At 32.9% G+C, this 22730-nt stretch overlaps 3 protein-coding genes across 4 annotated transcripts; all 3 read right to left on the bottom strand.

Moving 5' to 3' along the window:
* Window positions 1–831: 831 nt before the first annotated feature.
* On the bottom strand, window positions 832–3430 carry LOC123910593 (ribosome biogenesis regulatory protein homolog). Its single transcript, XM_045961751.1, has 8 exons — window positions 3197–3430; window positions 2965–3115; window positions 2821–2872; window positions 2607–2735; window positions 2401–2518; window positions 1472–1655; window positions 1216–1338; window positions 832–1114 (listed from the first exon to the last, which is right to left on the bottom strand). The coding sequence occupies exons 1-8, from the start codon at window positions 3286–3288 to the stop codon at window positions 968–970; spliced, it is 996 nt and encodes a 331-aa protein (XP_045817707.1). The 5' UTR covers window positions 3289–3430; the 3' UTR covers window positions 832–967.
* Window positions 3431–4745: 1315 nt separating this feature from the next.
* On the bottom strand, window positions 4746–8219 carry LOC123910594 (probable protein phosphatase 2C 10). Its single transcript, XM_045961752.1, has 5 exons — window positions 7730–8219; window positions 6892–7131; window positions 6283–6559; window positions 5222–5376; window positions 4746–5135 (listed from the first exon to the last, which is right to left on the bottom strand). Exons 1-5 carry the CDS (start codon window positions 7763–7765, stop codon window positions 4998–5000), a joined length of 846 nt encoding a protein of 281 aa, XP_045817708.1. The 5' UTR covers window positions 7766–8219; the 3' UTR covers window positions 4746–4997.
* A 2884-nt stretch (window positions 8220–11103) lies between these two features.
* Window positions 11104–20888, bottom strand: LOC123910592 (calmodulin-binding transcription activator 2-like). Of its 2 annotated transcripts, XM_045961749.1 has the most exons (12): window positions 20577–20888; window positions 19779–19898; window positions 18674–18789; window positions 18378–18466; window positions 18159–18198; window positions 17462–17639; window positions 16943–17253; window positions 15250–15777; window positions 14087–14778; window positions 13069–13648; window positions 11698–12021; window positions 11104–11612 (listed from the first exon to the last, which is right to left on the bottom strand). In XM_045961749.1, the coding sequence occupies exons 1-12, from the start codon at window positions 20614–20616 to the stop codon at window positions 11493–11495; spliced, it is 3138 nt and encodes a 1045-aa protein (XP_045817705.1). In that variant the 5' UTR covers window positions 20617–20888; the 3' UTR covers window positions 11104–11492. The 2 variants fall into 2 exon arrangements, with proteins under 2 accessions (XP_045817705.1, XP_045817706.1); XM_045961750.1 differs by lacking the exons at window positions 19779–19898; window positions 20577–20888 and having other exon boundaries at window positions 18378–18475.
* Between the last annotated feature and the right edge of the window lie 1842 nt (window positions 20889–22730).

Here is a 22730-nt window from a genome sequence, read left to right as displayed (position 1 = left end):
TTATTTAATCATTATATATCTTACAGCTAATTAGACCCGTACACCGCACGGGTCGATGTTCTAGTTATTATTTATGTTAGTTTATTAGGTATATTTATCCACGGTTTATAAGTTCACCTAGTTAAATTCAACCGAAAACATGTTAAAACTACGTGTATTTAAGTAGTATTTGTCATTTCGTCTAAGATAAAAAAAAAATATATCTACGACAGCAAACTAACATATAAATGATTAAATTATGTATATTACCAAATAATAGAACAGATGGAGTACAAGTACAATGCAAAAAAAAATTATGCCTATTGACACATTACTCAAAAGCCATTTCTTTTCTTTTTTTTCTTTCTGTTTTTTTGGATACTCAAAAGCCATTTCTTTTCTTCTTTTTCTTTTATATACTCAAAAGACATTTATAAAATAAAACAATTAAAAATGGCAAAAGATGTATCAAGTTTGACTAAACTACCAAATTTCATAATTATACCCATTAAAAAAAAAACCTCCATAATTCCAGTTGATAAATAAATTCACTCATTTCAATCAAAAAAATAAATCCACTAATTCTCAAAAAAGACAATTTTCTAATTCACTTTAAAGGCATAAAATTTTAGTCGATAGGCATTGACAACAACAATACACATGTAGTATATTTTTAGAGTTCAATTTAAACAGCCTAATGTCGTTATCTATGTCGGAATGAGCTTATGACTAAAACTAGGACTAAATCTTATTCACTAGCAATAGACCCTTATTCACTAGCAATAAATCTTTGTAAGTTTACTCTATATTAATACAAGTAATTTCATGTATAATCACTTGAGATATCTGATGTTTCAATGGAATGGAAGCCTTAAAAAACATACCAAAATGAATAACGATAGATATGCAAAATAATCGTCGTCTACAAAACTTTAAACAACTAAAAACAGTTGTTTCAAAAAAACTACAAGCTTCCATAAAATCTAAATTACTGTGTTTTTGGGTTGCCTTTCTTTGCACTTCCCCCCTTTTTAAAAGGCTTCTTCTGAGGTTTCAGTTTGTTGTTGGTTGTTGAAGACTTCAATTTATCACTTCTTCGGTTTTTCTCTTTCTTCACATTTGTCACTGTGACAGCCTAGAATACAGAGAGTACAATTATGAAAAGAAACACTAAACAATCAAAACTTGATAACAATCGAAATCAATGTAATAGTTCAGTAGATAACTTGAATGTACCTTTTTAACATTGAGTATATCGTGGTTATTCTTGGACAAGATCTTGTTCAATATTTTTTCAGCTTGCTCCCTCTCCGTTGGGCCTGTCGCTTTTCCATCTGCTGCAGGTGCTACCGGCGGGAACTTGATGAAAAGAAAACAAAGGAAGCTAACCAGTCAATTTAATGAAAGATAACTGCTTCTAACATTGTAAGATAGCTGCTTCTACATGGATAATACTAAGATAAACTAATTTCTGTACGAGTATAGAGCACACCTTTCGGAATTTTCCTTTATGTTTTGGAGGCTTTTCACCTGGCAATTTCTTGTCAAATTTCCCACCGCTAGCTGTGGCAGTTGATGCAATTCCTGCTACATTACCTAATTCATCCTTGGTAACCTTCTTCTGCACTGCCTGAGTTCCTGTTATGGGCAAGGAAGTAGCAGCCAATTGAACATGGCTGCACAGGACATTATTTAGATCTCATTTCAATTGTGTTTGTTACAGGTGTAAAACAATGCAAACAAATCAGAGTGAGGGTCACAACTGAATAAATGACAGTAGATAATAGTTGTTAGAAAGCTAGACAATTAACACAATTAGTTCTTTGTAACTTCTGTAATTGTTTGACCAGTTGGTGTTCTCGCATTTTGAGTACCGTTATGGGACTCTTCTATCATATTTCACACATGAGATAAACAGTTCATGGTTCCTCTCCAGTTAGTGAAAAGGATGATAATAAAACTATCCTCGATGGGTTTAGCAGACAATACACTCTTTCTCATAATTCTTTGTCCTTGCCTTATTCTTTCCAATCAGACAAATTGTTCAACAGAAAACAGCACATGAATATGAGCAAGGTAGAGGAAAAAGAACACATGTGTAAGTACTAAGTATACAAATACAAATAGCCATAGGTCAAAACAGCACATGAATATGAGCAAGGTAGAGGAAAAGGAACACATGTGTAGGTACTAAGTATACAAATACAAAGAGCCATAGGTCAAAACACTCCAACAAACTAGTAAAACAGATAAATGACAAAGGTATAACTCCAGCCCAAACTTAATTTCTAGAAAGGAACCAATACTACATACAATAAATTACATTGACAAGTACAAGCATATGATGATGGATGGGTACAAATAGAATGCCACTGTAGAACAAAAACATCAAGGCTAAATGGAAGTGATTAGGAGACAAACCTAGGTAAATCCCCGAACTTTGCAGCATTTCTCAAGTTCTGTACCCGGTTTTTCTCCTGTTTATCAACTCTTCCCTTTTTGTTTTCTCTTCTTTTGGCAAAAGGATCCTCATCTGGATCTGCAAAATGTTACAATACGATTATTGATATAGCAAGTCTGTTAGGAGAAAAATAATAGCAGCCCTCGGAGTGTGTTAAATGATTTACCATCAGTTGGTTTAGCCTCAATAATAGGTATGGCCTCTTCGTCATTGGCACGATCATAACCATGTCTGCGTTTCCATGTTTCAGATTGTTCATCAAAAACAATTTTGTCCTTCTTCCGATTAATAATGCCTGAAAAGTAATACAGAACACGGAGATTAAAAATCAAAACAGAAAACATACATAGCATTAAGAAAAGTATGACAGCACAGCTAACCTTTCTTTTTAGCAAATTCTTCCCATTTAGTAGGAGGTCTTGGCCTTGGCATCTGAAAAGATTACAAAACTTGATTAGCAAACAATTTGACTGATTAATTAATAATAATAATGAAATTGAAGAAAAAGAGAAAAGGGTTAATACGTGTTTTTCTCTGGGTAATTTGGTGGTTGGTGGAGGCAATTTAACAAGGGGTCCATCGATATCTTCAGTTGAGGGCAAAGTAAATAGAGAATCTGCGATAGCTTGAACTAACTCAGTGCCTTTCTCTAAACATTCCTTTACCAGTTTCTCCCTAATAGCTTCACTAGTGTTAGATTCAAAATCATATAGATTCAAAATCAAAATCAATATCATAAATAAAAAAGGAACAAACCTGGATTGTTGAGAAGAGACGGTGGAATGGGAGTCATACGCCATTAGGTTACCGAGGTCCACCTCGAACATCTTCTCACCTTCGATCTCCATCTGTTAGGGCGATGATAGGGGTGAACGGAAGATGGATGCCGGCGGCGCGGCAACGGAGGGGGGGGGGGGGGGGGGGGAAGGAGTGTGAGAGAGGGTTCTTCTCTCTTGTTGTGACTTTAGGGTTCGATCTCTTTAATACTTTAATTCATTAAAAAAAAAAAAATCTTCTATTTTTTTTAGTGACAAAACGACGACGTTTACTTCAGGGGAAAAAAAAGATGCTGCGGGTTTCATAATGGGTCAAATAGCTAGGGATACTCGGCGGGTCGGGTTTTTTTTTACCTTTTTTTTATAAGCAATGTTAGTCGTTAGTATTATAATATTATTATGGTAATTTTTTCTTCTTTATCAGGACTTTAACACTGGACAACCATTAGTTCAACTAGCTTAATCAGTTGTACTACCCATTTCATCCCAAATTTGATTATTCTTCGTTTAACACTGTTATCCAACCCATCAATAAAAAAAATTCCTCAAGTAAATTAATTAGTAGTTACTTTTTCAAAAAAAAAAAAATTAATTAGTAGTTATAATTTCACTTTTTTTTCACCAGTAATTTAATCTAGTTTGGGGTCATTTCTGGCATCAAGTGGTTTCGGCCCACTCCCGATCGCAGTTGCGGAGATCGAACCGTGGTTCTCCCTACCAATATGAATAAATGGAAGTGTCAAAATTCAAACTTTGGTCCTCCGATGTCGTTGTCAATTGAACTATACTCATCGGGACGAATTGATTAAATTTGAACCAACTTGATTCGATGTAGAGTGAGTTACTACTATAATACTTTTTTTCGTCAAATAATACATTTTAAAAAAAAAATATGTAATGCCTAACATAATTACACTTGAATAGAAAGCAAACAGACATTAAGTTGTGCTGCTAATTTTTTTGACCGTTAAATCAATCCTTTTAAAATAAAATAAATAAAAAAGTGTTTATATAATTAAATAATATTTTATTTTATGAAAATTCAACCACTTGATTAAATTCTATAAAATTCGAATCATTGAATTGAATGAGTCACCAAATTTGTGAACACCTTACCCCCGTTTTCTGGTTCAATTGGTCTAATTGGCTGATCATAGTCGTTTTTTAATACAATGTTGAACATCATTTTGGTTGTTTGCTATAAAGAGTAAGGATGGAAGAACTAATCCAATAACCCGATGAATTTGAAGATCGAAACCAATGAAATTGGTTCAATTATTTTATGTTCGGATTTGTACTAAATTAAAATAATCAAATTCGATCTATATATTATTTTTTTTGGATACAATGCCATTTTAATTTCAAGTAGCTGAATGGTATTAAATAGAAATCAAGTTAAAAATAACTTTGGAATGCACAACACACACATACAACATAACAATTATAGTCACTCGAATTATAGCTGGGGGATCAATCATGCTAGCAAGTCATGTATACCATGCATTTTTTGTTGTTGACAAACCCATAAATTCCAGTTCACATGTTCAAAGTAAAAATATATGTCACACTGCCTCATGTCATAATACAAATTGCTAAGAAGAAAAAAAATGACGGCATGCATCAATCTACACAAAAGAAATCAAGAAATACTAAATGGTACCACCTAATTGGATTTAAGAGAAATTCAAATTGAATTTTACATAGGAAAAAGAGCAAACCCTATGCTGCATAAAATTCCAAACTAATAATTGATTTCATGAGATTTTCGAACAAATGTATTATCATTTGAATCGAACAACAATGCAGGAAATGTCATCCCTACTCTCTCTTTTCAATGCTTCTGCAATTAGTTGTTTAGCTGCCTTTTGTGTATCTTTTATCTTTATGGCAATATCAACTGCTTCTTGGTTTGCCATTACCTGATATAATATGTAATAATGAATGAGACTCAAATTCAAAGATGAATAACGGACAAAAGGTGAAGATTAATCAAGGTTTTACTTACCTTCCATAGACCATCACTAGCAAGTATCAAGAGCTCAGTATCTTGATCGATATCTTCAGGTTGTACGTCTGGATCAGATCGTAAGTGTGACTTCAGGTTTCTGTCTCCAAATGCACGAGCAACTGCAAGTTGTCCATTCACTCTAGCAACATCTCCTGATATAACATTCACAAGTCAGGAAGTTCAGAACACTCAACCCAAAAGGGGTTAACATCAATGTATGCAAATAAACGTTATGATAAGTTTTAGAATTTAGGTGGTGGTTAACTTGATTCTGCAAAATCATGCTTGTATTGTGAAGGATGGTTCCGTCTTATAAATATATTTTAGGTCATCTATTTAATGTGAGATTCTAACAACACATCCCCTCACGCTCAGGATTAAATATCTGAAGCGTGACCTGAGTCACTGATAACAGATATTCTAACAAACCTAGGATAGACATTGATACTAACTTAGAATTTAGGTTAGGCGATCTAACTCCACCTCACAAAATCGATATGTAAGGTGAGGGATACCTCCCACTTATAAACATATTTTAGGTCATATCACGTCCGATATGATTACGAAATTATGGTTAGTGACATTGTTGATTAAATATGTTAAAGTATAACACTCTTTCGTTACTCTCGAGCACATAGTTTTATCAAGTTAGACTTTATGAAGCAACGCATACTAATTTGAGACCTATGTTCTATACAAGTGAAGTTAAAGCACAGGGTATGTCATAAATCAGAACATGATTAAACTAAAGTAAAGTTGATTAGCATGTCTGAACGATAGCATCTAATAAACTGCAATGGAACCAAACATGGATTCCTACATGGACCATGAATTCTCAAGATGATTCTACACTTCATGGCACACTTTATGGACCATTAAGGTGTACAAAGAATGCAAATCAACAAATATACATCCACAAATTTTCATCAACAATGGAAAGGCAATCTTATTGTAGCATAAGACTTCAACTTGATGTTAGAAAATTATGTTTATAAACAAGTAAGCATTGAACATGTATATGAGCAATATCTCATAAGCATTAAGGTTTATTGAAGTACCTGGAAGGTTCGAGACAAAGCCTCCTTTATTCTCGATGATGCGTCTTTCAGTATTAGGCTCATGATCAATACTCATCTGTATAGCGACGCCTTTCCTCGAAAGAACAGCCCGTGAATCTCCAACATTTGCTATCCATAACTTCTGATTATTTATAAGAATGGCTGTCACTGCAGTCGATCCCCCTCGCCCCAAATCAGGATTGTGAGATAGAATGGCCTGATCCGTTGCCTCATAAGCTTCGATGATCGAACTGTTTGGATCAGTCCAAAAGTTCTCCTACCACAACCAATCATAACTCAAGAATGAGATTTCAATTGAAAAATTAAATTATTCCAAAAGATATATTATTATTAATTAATGCGGTCTTAACGGCCATTTTACAATAGTTTCCGAAGGGATTTGAATTTCGTCCATTTAAGTTATAACTTTTAAGATCAAACTTTTAGCATTGAGCTAACACCTAATTGTCAAACTCTTATTCCAAAGACATTACATGAAACAGGAAAAGAAATTCTTCATTATATGCAACATATAACAAAAAAGAATCGAAAAACGTTCACAATGGAATTAAATATAGATGATAATGTTATATTGGTTGGAGAACTCACTTCCTTCAAGATATTAGAAAAGAGATGTTTTTGTAAATAGGCAGGCACAGTGTCACCCAAGTGTCCATCAAATATAGCAAAAAGTCCCAACTCTCGGCCATTAAACTGGACAATTTTCGCAACGTGAAAGTCCTCCATTGTGTGGTCTTGTGTCCCTTCAACTAAGCAAAAGCCATACTTAAGAGGGCACTGAAGGCTCTTGCCTTTGCCAGAGCTACATGAAGAACGTCCTCCAACACCCTAAAACTTTGCAAGTTAAAATACAACAAAAATAAAAGAATATACTACTTTTAACAATTTAGTACTACAAATGTCAATAGATACCACATAACATAAATGCAATGCAAGGAGATAGGAAAGTAAAACATAGCTAAAACACATAAACACCAAACACGACACTGACACAAGCACAAACACATCAACACTGTTAATAATTTGAGAAAATGTAATTATTGAATGTGCTACATGTGTCAATGGTGTGTTGATTCGAACACCAGACACACATTCAATCTAAAATGTCAGTGCTACATAAGCTCATTTCCGCATTAATTATTAACCTCACTCAGCATCCACTACTGTTATGAGGATACAGATTCTCACAAAAGCACAAAATAATCCTATAAGTTTCAATTTTCTTCATCAAGTAACAAAATATGGGACAATCACAATACTAAATCACCAGAACTTAATTCTAACGTTTCATCTAAGTCTCTTTTAGAATCAAGGAAATATCCTAATTAAATAACTTTAAGAAATTTTATATATACATAGAGATATACAATATATTGGATATTCCAAAGACAAAAGAAAAAAAATCAAAGAGGCAAAAAATCATCACCTTTCTGGAAGAGTTGAAGCAACAGAGACTATCCATTTTGTTCAACTATCTCTCAACATCTACTTCTTCAGCTAATATTCAAAACCGAAATTTTCAAAAAAAAAAAATACAAAATTTTCAAACAGCTCTGAATTATTACTCAGATGATAATTTTCAATACCCAGATGATCAAATTCTGTGATCAATCGAAAAATCTGAACTTTTTACAGAAAAAATGAGAGGGAAGATCTATATAGGAAGTGGGTGGTCACGGATTCTGCCGTTTTGTTGCGGAAAGAAGAGAAAGAGACAAATCAATCACTGAAAACAAACACAGAAAAATTTATTCTGATAGAAACTAGAAAGAGCTTATTAATAGGAAACAATTATTGTTTATTGAGAATTAAGAAACAATAAAAAATGTTAAGAATTAAGAAAGTCTTGTTTCAATGTCCGCAAAACACACAAAAAAGGCAGAGGTTACCCTTGTTGACTTTTTGCAGTTTTTTGTATTTTATTATTAAGAGTTTTTTGTATTTTAATTAGCAGTCCTAATTTTTTTTCTTTCACCATTAGTCTAACTTGGTTTGGGGTCAGTTCTGACATCAAATGATTTCAGCCCCTCCCGATCATAGTTGCAGAGGATCGAATCGTAGTCCACCTAATCAAGTTCAGCGTCAATCATCACTTAACCGACTAACAATTGATAATTAGTAGTACTAATTTGTTTTAAGATTATTAATAATTGGACATAATTATTGTAATAGTCAACTCTGCTGGTTCAGATTTTTCAGGTAAGTCATTAAAATTTTCTTGTCATATTTGAGCATAGAAACATAAAATCAGCTAATGAAGACAAAAAAGAGTCATGGGTTTAATCTTCACAATTTTTTTAACTTGTTTTGAAACAAGACAATAAATGCCAAGTGTGAGAGAAAGTTTGCTATAAGTACTTTGAAGACTTGGAAGGGAATCTTGTGAGGCTCATGTTTAATTTCACATGAAGTTAAATTTGTTAGGGTAGATAATTGACTTTGCTGACAGTGTCTCAGAAAGTCAAAAGGTTTCCTTCTCTAGCAGTCTAGTTTTTGTTTTCTTATCTAAATCTGCACACTTGTTGTAACTTTGTAGTACAATGGCAGGGTTATTTGGTAATTGTTATTTTCTCTTGCTTTGAGTCTCCCCATTTTTAGAGTAAAATATTTTTTAGTGTAAAATTTTACTAAAATATTTTATTAAAGGTGTGTTTGGTAAGTTCAATAAGCTAACTTATAGTTTATTGGACTACCTTATAAGCTTGTTTGAAAAAAATAAAAGTATTTGGTAAAAAGCTTTTCTCACGAGCTTATAGCTTTTTTTGAGATGCTATTTCAAGTAGCGTTTGAACTTATAGCTTATAGTTTTTTACGGTTTTTTCCATTTTTAACCTTTAATTTAATTTTATTATTTTTTATAAAATAAAAAACTATCCACTACATATAAATGTCTTTTTATGTCTTTTTATATTTTTCAATCATTTAAAAAACTAATTTTACCAAACACTTTAATTTCAATCAGCTAATTTTTCAGCTATCAGCTAACTTATCAGCTATAAACTAGCTTATAGCTTAATTTTACCAAACAGACCTTAAGTCTAAGTGTTAATTAGGAAGAAAAAATTTTGTTCACTGTTACTCGTGCGTGGAGGGTGATAAAGAATCATTTACTTCATTCTGTTTGGTTAGCGGCCAGTTAGAAGATTCACCTAGTGTGTTTTCACGTGTTTTTTAATGAAGATCACTCACGATTAAATAATAGTTGTGCAATTAAGGTAAAAAAGAAGAAAACTATTCTAAAAAATAGTTCAATAACTTCAATAATGATTACAGCTTTAGTAGGATTTATTGTCCACTATCGTACATTCATCATAGGCCTTAGAAAATGAGCACTAACATGCTTATAAATTCCCCTAAGCCACTATAATGACTTAGTGCACCACTATGAAGCATCGAGGCTAGAAGGAAGCTAAAGCTCATCTAAAAATCTTTTCAATACCAAAAACGAAAATTACATACAGTATAAAATTAAGAAAACTAGACTTGATTGTTTTCTATTTTGTCCAATATTATTAGACCACAATTCTTGTCATATTAATTGAGCTTCAAATTGGTCTCAAAACATCTTCATCCAAAATATTTTAGTGCATTTTTTTATAATTCTCCTTCCACATATTTAGTGAACTCATGATCTCATCGAGATTTTTTAGAAGTGTATTTTTTATCAACTTAGTGAGACTCCACGCCACACAAAACAAGTACAATATATGTGCTATTGTAGAATTTAACTTAGTATTTCGTTAATGACTAAAAATAAATTATTTTGTTATTATTCTTGTTTTTGGTATTTTATTTTGATGATATTTTTTTATTAGATTTTTATTTTGTTAATATTAAGAACAAACTAATGATGATGAATAATAATTTATTTATATTAAGTCACTGAGATGAACCATGCATGATTTGTTAACTTTAGTTTTATACAAAATGGAAAAGGAAAAGGAAAATGTGGTGTAATTTGTTAACTTGGGCACAGTCGACTTTTGTACTTAATTTTGCCTTTGCAGTATTTGCTGAAACTATGCATGATCAACCAGCATGACACGAGTTTCCACGCGTTGAAATGGTCATTCTATTCTATCAAGGAGTACGAGGTGGGGATCCTCCACACACATTTAAATGTCCCCTCACATCAACCTCTTTATGTTCATCTGTCTAACATGTTACAATTTTACAGATGAACTTTGCTTCTTTCCATCCTGCAATGTCTTAAATGTTGAGAATGGTTCACGGGAAAATGAAACTAGTGTTTCGAAAATAATTTTTTTTGAAGAAGTTAAATTAATCCACCCAAATTGGCACCTGTGAGAATCAAACTTGAGACCTTAAAGAGGAGCACACTCTCAAATTTCGAAAATAATTTAACTTATATTCGAAAATAAAACTTCCTATTATGAATAGGTTAAACAATATTAGAACACGTGTTAGCATACTCAATTTTTGTGATCAGTTTAATAAAAATTCAATGACTTTTTTTATTTGATTCATCATCGTCAAGAAGAAGGCCGGCTGTCTTGATATGGTTCATCTCAGTGGCCTAATCCAACACAATCTATCTAGGATTCGATTTGACCTCGTACCTCAAATTTTAGTTTCATTTTATAACCTATAAGATAAGATAAGATAAGATTAGGGATCAATTCAGATTAGTACTTGTGTTATCAGACTCATTCAATATACATGAAGCTGAAAAGGCAATTCACGATGAACACACGCCTGCATCACTTTAAAACGCAATTCATGATGGGGAGGCTATCGCTAAAATGGGAAAGTTGAAAAACCAATTGACCAGAAAAAATATAAGCAAAAAAACAAAACGGATAATCATAATTAGCACTTGGTTATAATTCTTATGGCTACAGTCGACTTTTGTACAAATTAAAATAATACATTAGCAAGCTCAGCTGCACCATTATGTTACAACCCCAACCAATTATAAACATAATCATATCCTGTTATAATAAAATCACCATAGGTAAAAAAATCCATGTCTCATTAGATTGCAGTATCTGAATGTCAAACCAGAATGCATGCTAGCTATTATAAACCTATGTATATATATTCAGCCTTTGATCCAGGTAATTTCGATTAGAAATATTTACATCAAGATGATGTTAGGGTAGGACTTCCCCCATGCCAAATAAAGCCAACTGGCCATATATTAACAGTGGGGAGAATAGGAGTAATACCTACAGAGAATCAAATGCTATGGCATTGAAATTTTCATCATCTAAAAGCATATCAATGTCGATCAAATCCTCCACACCATCAACTGTCTCTTCAGAACTGATCAAACCCATATTACAATCCTGCCAGATATAAAATGATCGTTAGCATATCATTAAGCCTAATGTTTAACGAGTTTAGACATTTTCCAGATGTTAGAAAAATTACCTTCTTTTGACGGAAGTCTTCAACAACATTTAGTACACGCCGGTATTGAGCGCGTGCCTCTGGATACTGAACCATGGACTTCACCCTAGAAAGGGCCTTTTCGATCTTTTCCTCTTTTTGTTTTCGTCCTTCCTTTAGATAATCATAATCATCCTCTTTCGGAGAATCATTTTGTTGACTGGGGGCTTTATTAAGGGTTTCTGGTCGAAACCCACGTAGACCACTACCCTTGCGTCTCCATCGTAATATAACCTTCTCCAGGATTCCAACGGACCAGATGACAGTTTTATACTGCTTCCTTACCTGGTGACCTCTTACATGGGCCTTAAACCCACAAAATTGCAAACAGTCAGTGGAACCAAGTCACAAATGTATATGGAAGGATAAAAAAATAATAGATAACAAAAAGAAAACCATGAGTACAAGAGGCCTTTTTCTTCTGGGAGTACATTAGAGGTGCAAAGCACCGCGGGGGAAAATATTATTTTGAGAATTTTAGTTCTGTCTCACCAATTTGAAGATTATTATTATACTCCTTTACAGGTCGTGGTAGTAGGGTAATCATGGAAAGACTTCAATGTAATTGTGATACATATGATATATTGATATTATTCTATGGTATACTTCAGATGAAGTAAAATGCCACTCCTTTCAAGGCCTACACTATTCTATGGTACCCTTCTTCTATGAGATAGCATCACTTTTAAGGCTTACGCTTCATTCCCAAGCATATGATTTGATGACGGGGTTTTAACGCATGTAAATGGCATTGAAAGATGAACCTAATATGAAGAAAAAATTTAACACATGTTTTCTTCACATTGCCTTCTCAAATTTGACAATCACAATGTTTGATCCACATGTATGTACATGAAGGTTATCAAAGGAGCAAACAGAGATGAAAAAGTATGTATTAGAAGATATGAAAATGTCTTGTAATATCTTTTAGAGTATCTAACATGATTAGCTTTTTATGTTGAAGTGTCTAAATTCTAAAATTATATCTTAAGATTAGCTTTCATATTTTTGAGTTATTATCTTAATTTGTTTTCCTATTTAATTAAGACAAGTCTTGTTTTCCTATTAATTAAGATAAGTCTTGTATTAGTATCAATTCGGGCTGGTGCTTAATCTTTTGTAACAACAATTATGGCAAATTACAATTAAAACTCAAATTTTTCATTTTTTCTATCCTCTCTTTATATAACTTAAACAGTACTACAAAAGCATTTTAGCATTTTTAACCTGAGTTTTTATCAAACAAACTCTCCGATATAATCAATTTTGCACCTTCTATAAGAACATCTAACCTATGCAAAATAATGTCCATAGTTTTAAAAAAGAATGAAGAAACAGAACAGATCACTAAACCTGGATTTTAACAATTCTTTGACGGATGATCAAGAATTCTTTTCTCTTCTTCCAACCACGGTACTTTTTCTGTATTTGAGTAGCAGCATCATTGACTAAGCCATCTCCATGTCCTGACTTGGACGCCTTAGAAGCTAGTAGGGAAAGAGCCCGCTGATCTAACAAACCAAACTCATCATCCTCATACTGAGTTAACTGCTTCCTCTGAAAGGACTGCATTCTGAATACTTGATGTATGCGATCAGCAGCTTGTGTAGCATTACGGACAGCGGTTAGAGTATCCTTAAGGCAGAGGGCATCAGGCATATCACTATAGACGGGTGTTGCAGTTCGCTCCGAAACGGTCTGCACTGCTTTTGTTCCTAAAATTTCTTGCAGACCACCTTTTTGTTGATCATCCACTGTGAGGGCTTCAAGGTGGCTGGTTAATGAAGATTCTGCAAGAAAACCGGAGAGTCCTTTGTGGCCATTGCTAGATGCGAGATCTGCAGCTGTTCTCCCTGAAGGAAATTCTGGAGATGGATCTGTCAATGCTCCACAATCTGCACCCATGGATACAAGGGCAGCAACTGTCCGCTCTCTGAACAAAGGAGGACAGAAGATATATGAATCAATTTCAGTTATACTACTTAGAGCAAAATTATAGAAAGTTCTCAGTGATCTGCCTTTAACTGGCCAACTCAATTGCTTTAGGGATTAGCTCTAACCAAAGTTAATTTATATGCATAAGGAATACTTCTGTTATGTTTAGCACCAAACAGTTTTAAAACTGAAAGGGGGGAAGGGGAGAATTCTATTCAATGAAACATGCATTACTAATTACTTTCTTACTTCCGTAGCAGAAAGAAACTTAAACCAACTTTGAATGCTAGGACAAGCTAAATTTGTAAACAAATTAGCAGTTCAAAAAGTCTCAGGATATTAAAAACAAGGGTAGTAAAGGAAGGTCCAACCAAATTAGTGAACAGATATTGTGTTATGCTCAATCAACTTAACACAATAAAGAGGGAACCCTAACCTGCAACAGGATGCTGCCCAATGTAAGGCCGTCCATCCATTCACATCACGGAAGTTGATATTAACTCCAGCAGTTAAAATTGGGGTTATTGCCCAGTCATAACCAAGAACAGCTGCTAAATGTAGCACGCCCTGCCCATCCTTATCTAACACGTTTGGTCCTTTACCACTCTCAGTTACCTTGTGAAGAAGCCATGAGTACAGTTTCTCTTTAACCTGCCTGTGAAACAGATGCTTCTTCACCTTGTGTTGTGATATATCCATCTCTACAACCCGCTCTTCCTTGATTGAATAATCTTCTTCCTCTCTCAGTGAAATAAGCTTACGAATTAAGTTTCTTTTCTCCGTATCACCCTCAAAGGTTTGATTTGAAGGGTGTACTGGTTTTAAAGAAAGAAACTCGTACAGTCGCAAATGAAGCAGCATTTCATTCGAACTATTGAAAAACTCTGAATAATCTACATTTCTAGAATAGCCCTCTCTGAAATCAAATTCACGCACCTCACTGCAAGCTAACCTATTGGAACAAGTTACATAGAAAGGTACCCGCCCAACCTTATGAGGAGGAGCTTGACAGCACAGAATCCCATTAGCTACAACCTCAGCAGGAACCTCAACTTCCCCAAACATACAGGACCAATTATAGGTTGAAACATCTGGTTGAGTCTTCAAAAATGATCCAATAATCAACACCTGCATAGTTTTGAAAAGGATAAGATATCAAACAAACTGAACCAGTTCTTTCTTGATTCATCTTTGCATTGGAGATCCAAATAGAAAAGGAGAGTGCAACCATTGATCAAATACCCAGATGGAATATTGTTAAGATGCATTACGAAATACCCAGATGTAAGAAGAAATACAACAATAAAAATACAAAACGGAGAACACTTTAAACTACGATATTGAAAGAGAAAAACTGCATGCATCTAACCATAGGGAGATCCGTTGGTATCTGAAAATGCCACATATAGTACCATATTTATTCCCATTATAGAAGAGGATGAAAGAATGAAGCCAAAAGAGAAAGAAAATGATTGTCTGAACTTTTCACTTGAAATAATGGATGCTAATATAGTAAGAAATGATATTTTGTCCTTATTTTCTTTTCACCATTTACTGTCTTTTCTATATTATTGAAAGTAATGTCCCTAAAATTAGTACCTCAATGTCTGAATCTGCATCGGCCCATTTGGGTGAAAAATCATTTATGCTATACAGTTGGTCCTGAGACAGAGATGGGCTCAGTGAGGTTTCATCTATCACATGCCCACATTCATCTGTACTCCATGAAATACCAGGTGAGGACTGCATATTCAAATTATCCACCTCTCCAAGTGCTTTAGTAATCCATCGATTGAAGCTATCAACCTTCCTCAAGCTCTCATCCCTATCCAATAATGAGCGCCTCACAGATAAGGGATGGTTAATAGTTTCTTCACTAGGAACTTCATTTGCGGAATTGGACTTAAGGTCAACTTGTGGGTGTCCATCTACCGTCTCTTCCATATAGTTTTGATGTGCAAGCTTCTCTTTTGGCTCACCATGAAAATTAAACATGACAGGATCAATTTCAGAACTTTCATTATGAGCTACATTCCCTAGTAAACCAGTGCCATAATCAGATCCAAATTCCAAACTCAATGATTGGGTAAAAGTTGGCATGTGTCCTGTGTTGTCTTCAAAAGGAATCTGTGTCCAATCAATAACAATATGAAAATAGTTAGATTTTGTTGCCTAAATCTCATAAATAGGAGTAGTTTGAACACTAAAACCTACATACGAGATAACCAAACAAACTCAATTACAATATCAAAGTTTCAAATCAAGCAATCAATAGACAAACATGACACCAAGACAAGCTAATATGTGGTCACCAAATCAAGCCACTCAAAATTGTAAATTTGTAATAATATATTATAGGTATCTATAGGCTATAGCTTCAGAAATAATAACAAACAACACTAGTAACAACAATAATAAACCATTTACTGTGACACATGAAGCTAAAAGACCAAAGAGTTAAAAATGTAGTTCATGGCTGAGTTTTACTAATGGAAATCCAAAAATTTATCAAGATCATCATGAGGCTGTTTGTTGCAGGGTTTTTTTTTATAAATAAAAAAAAAAAATCAGTTTTAGGAAGATTGCATCTGTTTGTTACAGCTTTTTTAAAAAATCCGAAAACAAGCTGCTAAAAGTAGCTTATCAAAAACTAGATATTTTAGAGGAGAGAGAGAGAGAGAGAGAGAGAGAGAGAGAGAGAGAGAGAATAAGTGTCAAAAGATGGAGGTAATTTTGTACCAAAAAACAAACACAATGAATTCTGCTTTTCTATAAAATCTCTAAATTATGGGATGTCAAAATCATTTATTTTTCTAATCTGAAACAAACGGACCCTATGCTTATTATAGGTCCTATGTTCTGAAATACAAAATGCACAAACTAGAAAGAAAATAGTCTAGGAAATTAGAGCGTGTCTAGTCTCTCCCAACCTAACCCTTGTAATCCTACTCACTCACTGTATAAACCCTCTGCTGTCTTAGGGAGTAACATAATAGGTCCTATGTTCTGAAATACAAAATGCACAAACTAGAAAGAAAATAGTCTAGGAAATTAGAGCGTGTCTAGTCTCTCCCAACCTAACCCTTGTAATCCTACTCACTCACAGTATAAACCCTCTGCTGTCTTAGGGAGTAACATAATAGGTCCTATGTTCTGAAATACAAAATGCACAAACTAGAAAGAAAATAGTCTAGGAAATTAGAGCGTGTCTAGTCTCTCCCAACCTAACCCTTGTAATCCTACTCACTCACTGTATAAACCCTCTGCTGTCTTAGGGAGTAACATAAAATACCTGCCAATTTGGTTGGAGAGGCTGAGAGCCCCCTGCTCCAATAGTGTAGCCACTTCTGCTCATTGAAAAGTCTCCCAAGATGTTATGTTCTTGGTCAAGGATGTTTGCCAGGGAACCAGGTGGAAAGGAAGGGATAGATACAAGAGAAGGATCAGCATTCAACTCAGCAGTGCATTGCAAGACTGTGTCCCATGATGCCAAGCCATGTGCTTTCGGGCCATCAATACAATTACCATCATTTCCGCTAAATTTATCCCTGTCAAAAAGTGGGATATAATCCGTTCCAGAAACTGAAGACTGTCCATGATCACCTGAAAATATTCAGTATACAGAAAAAATTTAGTTGAGAGATTACAAAAATAATCATGTCAGACAACAAAGAACAATAAACATAAGGCAAGGTTGCATGTAAAGGGACCACACACTCACAAACATTCCACGCAAGATATTAAAAACGTTAGCTTATTTTTCCATTTCCAAAGTTTTAAAACCCCGTGAACAAAATTTAGACAAAAATACCTGAATCAGCATCTTCACGTAAAGATGCCAAGCTGCTAGTTGGGCTCATGGAATCTGTACTCAGTGAAGGCACACTACTATAAGTTGTGGGAAAACCAGACGACGGAGAGTTGACCTTTTGGGAATCTGATATGACCCCATCGCTATCGGCACTTCCTCCAATATTTGACTTGTTCCCCTGAAAGATAAAGAATCCACGATACATCTATTAATAAGTCATATAGCACACAAGTTAATCATCACCAGAACTACAAATAACAGTGATGCTGATATTTAGTACGGCACCCAAAAAAACAAAACTCATGATATGCAGTACATGACTATCACAACAAGTATTAGTATTTAATACAAATAATCAGGACTACTTTTTTATTTCAAAAGCTTAAACAGGCGCAAACAATTTTTTAATAAAAATAAAAGTTTTTTCATTTTTATATAAAAGGCTATATGGATAAGAGGATCTTTTTGAAATAGATTATACATCTTTTGGTATCATTGGTTGAGATTTCAACAGATTCAGTTGGGGACTTCCCATGACAATAAAAAAGATGGCATATCAGTTGAAGCTCAAATATCACAACAATATTTTGGAATATATAATAATGCTTAAACTTGGTTGCTAAACATTGATGCTAAGAAAGCATATTCCACAATCCCCAAGGTAAGAAATTCATAAGGAATTTTTTTGAAAAAATACCTTAACTTCCAAGTAGTGGACAAATACTATGTGTGTATCCCTGCAATAAAATATATAGATATATTCTGATCAATAATAAGAAGGAATAAAATACATCGGCAGATGTATATTAAAACTTAAATGCAACCCCAAATGGCATTAAAATAAAATAAAATAAAAAAACTATTATTTTATGACATACTATTATGCAAAATCTTAAATTAATTAGTTCATACTCACTGTTCAAGCAACCAATAGCTTCTCCTTTGAAAATTTTCGTTTTCTTCTCCATGTGCATAGTAGCAGTGTAACGCATCAACACTTCCGACCTAAATTTGCTTGAAGGATAAACAAACCCAGTGAGTAATTATTTAATGGTATAGAAACTTGCTTTTCAATTAGAGAAGACTGATTGACAAAAAAATTAACATCTTACATATACGCAAGTTTTACCGAGACTTGATTATATGTATGTCCTAAAAAGACCAGATTCATCAGCAATGTATAAATTATAACTCGTTCAAATTTTGGATTACCTTTAATTTTTCATGAGCTTCTTTCACTGTTTTTCCATCTTTTTTCTTTCTCCAATTATGTCCATCCTTTCTAAAGTATCTCAAAACCTTCCGGTCAAAAAGAAAAAGTGAACCACCTGTAAATTACAAGTCATTAAGAGTTTATTTGTTTGAAGTCATGTAAAAATAAAAATTACTCTAGGGAATGTAGTTTCCTTCTGTTTGGTACAAGTAATAAAAAATATTCATGGGCATTATTTATTCCCGGGAATCGAGAATACAGATGTTTTTCCCACAATCTAGTCCTATGTCAAGGGGTGGGAATCTTATATATTCCCATCGGAGTAGAAGTTATAATTTTATTCTTCTAATCATATTGCCCAACTTTCACCTTGTTCTACCTTTTTTCTTATATTTATGAATTCATTTAGTTTTGAATTGAAATTTTTTTAAGAACATTCTTAGAAATGATAAATATTTACCAAACATCTTTATTGGGAATAATGTTACTGGTATATATTAACAGGGAAAACATCCCCAAGAATATAATCATATGCATTGAGACAAACACCCATTTATATGCACTAATAATAGGAGCTAATAGATGCATTGAAGATAAAATAAAGCAAGATTTTCACCAAAAACAAAATACTACTAATAATGTCCTAAAACCTTGTGAACTATCAAGATTATGCAATAAGCTTGAGATACTCTTTTGCAACCAGATTTCATGCAAAACTGCATACGAATTTCCCAAAGTGCCCATTTTCCTTTAACTGAACTATATAGGACTTAGTGGAACAAATACGCCTTAAGTTCAGATAATGAACAGTTTAAAAATTTATACAGCTTTGAGAGGAACTACATTCAGCTAATCAAACCTAAGAAGGGCAAACAGTCATATCCAAACCGCAACATTGCACACTTATGAGGTTGTTACTAATTCCAGTAGATAAATATGTTAAAACCTCAAAGTGAAAAACAATTCAACGAAAACTATTGGTTCTAAGCTTAGGCTTTGGGTGATTTGTCAGCCCGTATATGTATATCTAAGAATTTCATGGTAAGTATAGATGTGCTAAATAATTTATTAATAACATATGCAACAAATTTATTAGTAACATACTCGGTGGCCTTATATGAGGTTCTGATGTGATGTGAAACAGCCGATAATTACGAAGAATTTCACAAATTTCTGCAGGTCGTAACCACCGATGTTGTGCTTCAAATTGTAATTGCTGAATATCTGCACATAAAATTGTAATATTGTATTACGTACAACAAAATTTATTCAAGCAATCTATAGCCACAAAATACCGCTGGTTTAAATCCTACTTGTTTTATTTTTTGTACAAATAAGGATTAAATGCTATGAAAACACTTGATAAATTGGAGTGTTTTATTTTGCCCTTATTAACAATTATAACTTTTGAAAAGTTGATCCCAATTTAATTACGTTTAAAGTTTTCTCATAGAAATGAAATTACTTTGTATTTGTAATGATACTTAGAGTCACTCCTGTTAGGATTACAGACTCACAAAACTTATGCGACGGATTAACTCATATAGGTCAATCCAAACAGGCTCTAAGTTAGTTCATCAGGGGAGTTGAAGAAAGTGTTAAGCAGATAAGCAGAAAACTATATGCAAACTATAGTATCATTTGTATCTGTACAATTACAACTATACTAGCTTTATTCAGCAGAAGAACATGCATCATAGAAGTGAAGCAATACAATACTTATCAATATTCAATATTTCATATTACTCGTATCAACATAACCTAATTGAACTAAAATAATCATCATCAAAACCTAATTGAACTAACAGAGTAATTATCAAAACCTAATTTGTATTTTAACCTAAAATAGTGACAAGATCCGAGCATTAATAGTGATAACAACAAAGGAATTGGAAAAATGACCTAATCGAGGACCTAATCCGTAAGAAGGACGCTCCGCCATGGCGATGACTGAATCTGAAATCAACGATGAAACAAACGAGCGAGAGAGAGAGAGAGAGAGAGAGAGAGAGAGAGAGAGAGACTCTGTTCTTATTTTATTTTGATTTTCTTTTTTCCTCCAACACTCAAGTGACGTGACAAAGTGAAAAACTGACGCGGTATATATTTGACATTTATTTCATTATTCTTATTATTTATTATTTAGGTGAACACTTCGGTACACATATTATGTGGATGTGTACCGGTACACTGCTGATGTGGTTAACAAGTGGCAAATATTTAATGCAGATTTTGTTTCTTTATTAAGTTTTCTATATTAAACCCTACTTTTCAATATTTGCAAAAGTATCTTTTACATAAATGTAATCACTAATCATGTCCCACAATAAATCAAAGTATGCATCAAATCTTTCAACTTTTTCAAATTTTTTTTAAGCAAATATTTTCTTTTTACAAGATTCAAATATTATAATATTATTATATATCCAGTAAAATATATGATTTTTTATTATTTAAGAACATCTGGTATTTTCTTTAAAAAAAACAACGGATAAATATATATTATTTTTGATAATATTTATTATTATTATTATTGCATCCAATGAAGTTTTTAATATTTCAATATTATTTATATTTCCATTTTTTTAATATCATTAGTTTGTAATGTTTAATATTTATTTACCTTTGAACCATTAATAGATACAATTATATATTATTTTATGTAAAAAAAACTTATAATTCTTAGTGTGTGTATATATATATATCGACTCCAGAAGTAAGTTTTCATTGACTTACTCCGCTTAATAACTCGACATCGGCATTATATTTCTTCAATCCAACCGTTGAATTCAAATATCTCATTGAGTAGATCAACTTCACAAATTTTTTAAAAAATTCAAAACTGTTTGATACTTTTTTTGACAACTTCAATTGAACGTACGATAAACTTTTAAAAAAAAACTGTTGAATTTCAATGGTCTGAATACATAACTACATATTTTGAATTTTTATAAAATTTTTTGGAGTTTATCTACTCAATAAGATCTTTGAATTCAACGGTTTGATTGAAGAAATATAATGGCGATATCGAGTTATTAAGCGGAGTAAGTCAATGAAGACTTACTCCTAGAGTCAATGGATCCCTCGTCTATATATATATATATAAGCAATACTGTTAATTTTTAGTGTTTCATAATATTTTAGTGGGTTAAATACAACTAAATTAAATTTTTCGTATACATAAAAAAAATTATGTTTTCATCTCTTCAAACTGTTTATGCATGCAGATAGAGTAATGGTGTTAAGTTGACGTGTATTTATGATAATTTTACAAATATGTATAGAGTATTATAAAAAGTTTGTCCAAAAATAAAGAGCACAATATTTAATTTTTAGGTCAAATGATTTTTTAGACAAAAGGAAAAATATATTAAGTAAAAATAAAAAATACAGAGACCGGAGGACATTAAACCTAGCCTGGCTAAAACCTAAACGGGAATACAACGTGATCAAACAAATAAGGTAGAACAACCCTAATCAATCTAACACTACAAACAAATAAGATTTTATGCAATATTATATAAGTTTTTCAAGGTAGTTTATGAGAAAATAGCTTATAAAAATATAATTCTTGTTGGTGAAAACTTATCAAAATAACATAAATTTTATTTATTTGAATAAGTTATTTTCATAAACTAAAAAATAAGCTAAATTCAATCGGGCCCATAATAACAAATAGGTTCAATTAACAAGATGATTATTTGTCTTGTTGGTAAGTTATATGTGTTGTTAACGTATACTCTGGGTTCTAATTCTAATCCATCATGGGCCAAATTTTATTTTACTATTTTTTTGAAAAAAAAAATTGTCTACAAAAGTATGATCGTTTGGTCTAGTGGTGAGGAGTTTGAGTTGTACATTTGAGGTCATAGTTCGCTTTTCAGCTCAATTGTAAACAAAAAAAAAAAGTAGTAGCTTTTACAAAAAAATAAGTTTGTTTGTATTAACTTATTTTTAAGCTTATAAAAAATGATTTATGCAAATAAATAATTGTTAAATCTCAACTAACTGAACTAACAATACTTAAAAATTCATCATGGACCAAATTTTATTTTG

The sequence above is a fragment of the Trifolium pratense genome, linkage group LG2 (assembly GCF_020283565.1).
Source record: "Trifolium pratense cultivar HEN17-A07 linkage group LG2, ARS_RC_1.1, whole genome shotgun sequence".
Classification (NCBI taxonomy): Eukaryota; Viridiplantae; Streptophyta; class Magnoliopsida; order Fabales; family Fabaceae; genus Trifolium; species Trifolium pratense.
The sequence above is the reverse complement of the archived record's forward strand: the minus strand, read 5'-3'. Positions and strand labels throughout refer to the sequence as shown.

Bases quoted from the DNA above. Each gene is read 5' to 3' on its own strand.
- LOC123910593 (XM_045961751.1), bottom strand. From the start codon at position 3,288: ATGGAGATCGAAGGTGAGAAGATGTTCGAGGTGGACCTCGGTAACCTA. The intron at 3,116-3,196 runs GTTTGTTCCTTT...TGAAGCTATTAG, and splicing joins GTCTCTTCTCAACAATCCAG to GGAGAAACTGGTAAAGGAAT. The intron at 1,339-1,471 runs GTGTGCTCTATA...CTTTTCATCAAG, and splicing joins ATAAAGGAAAATTCCGAAAG to TTCCCGCCGGTAGCACCTGC.
- LOC123910594 (XM_045961752.1), bottom strand. From the start codon at position 7,765: ATGGATAGTCTCTGTTGCTTCAACTCTTCCAGAAAG. The intron at 7,132-7,729 runs GTGATGATTTTT...GCAAAGTTTTAG, and splicing joins GCTTCAACTCTTCCAGAAAG to GGTGTTGGAGGACGTTCTTC. The intron at 5,377-6,282 runs GTACTTCAATAA...ATGTTATATCAG, and splicing joins CTTTGTCTCGAACCTTCCAG to GAGATGTTGCTAGAGTGAAT.
- LOC123910592 (XM_045961749.1), bottom strand. From the start codon at position 20,616: ATGGCGGAGCGTCCTTCTTACGGATTAGGTCCTCGATTAG. The intron at 19,899-20,576 runs GTCATTTTTCCA...TTTTATGTGCAG, and splicing joins CGGATTAGGTCCTCGATTAG to ATATTCAGCAATTACAATTT. The intron at 18,790-19,778 runs GTATGTTACTAA...TGTAATTTACAG, and splicing joins ACCTCATATAAGGCCACCGA to GTGGTTCACTTTTTCTTTTT.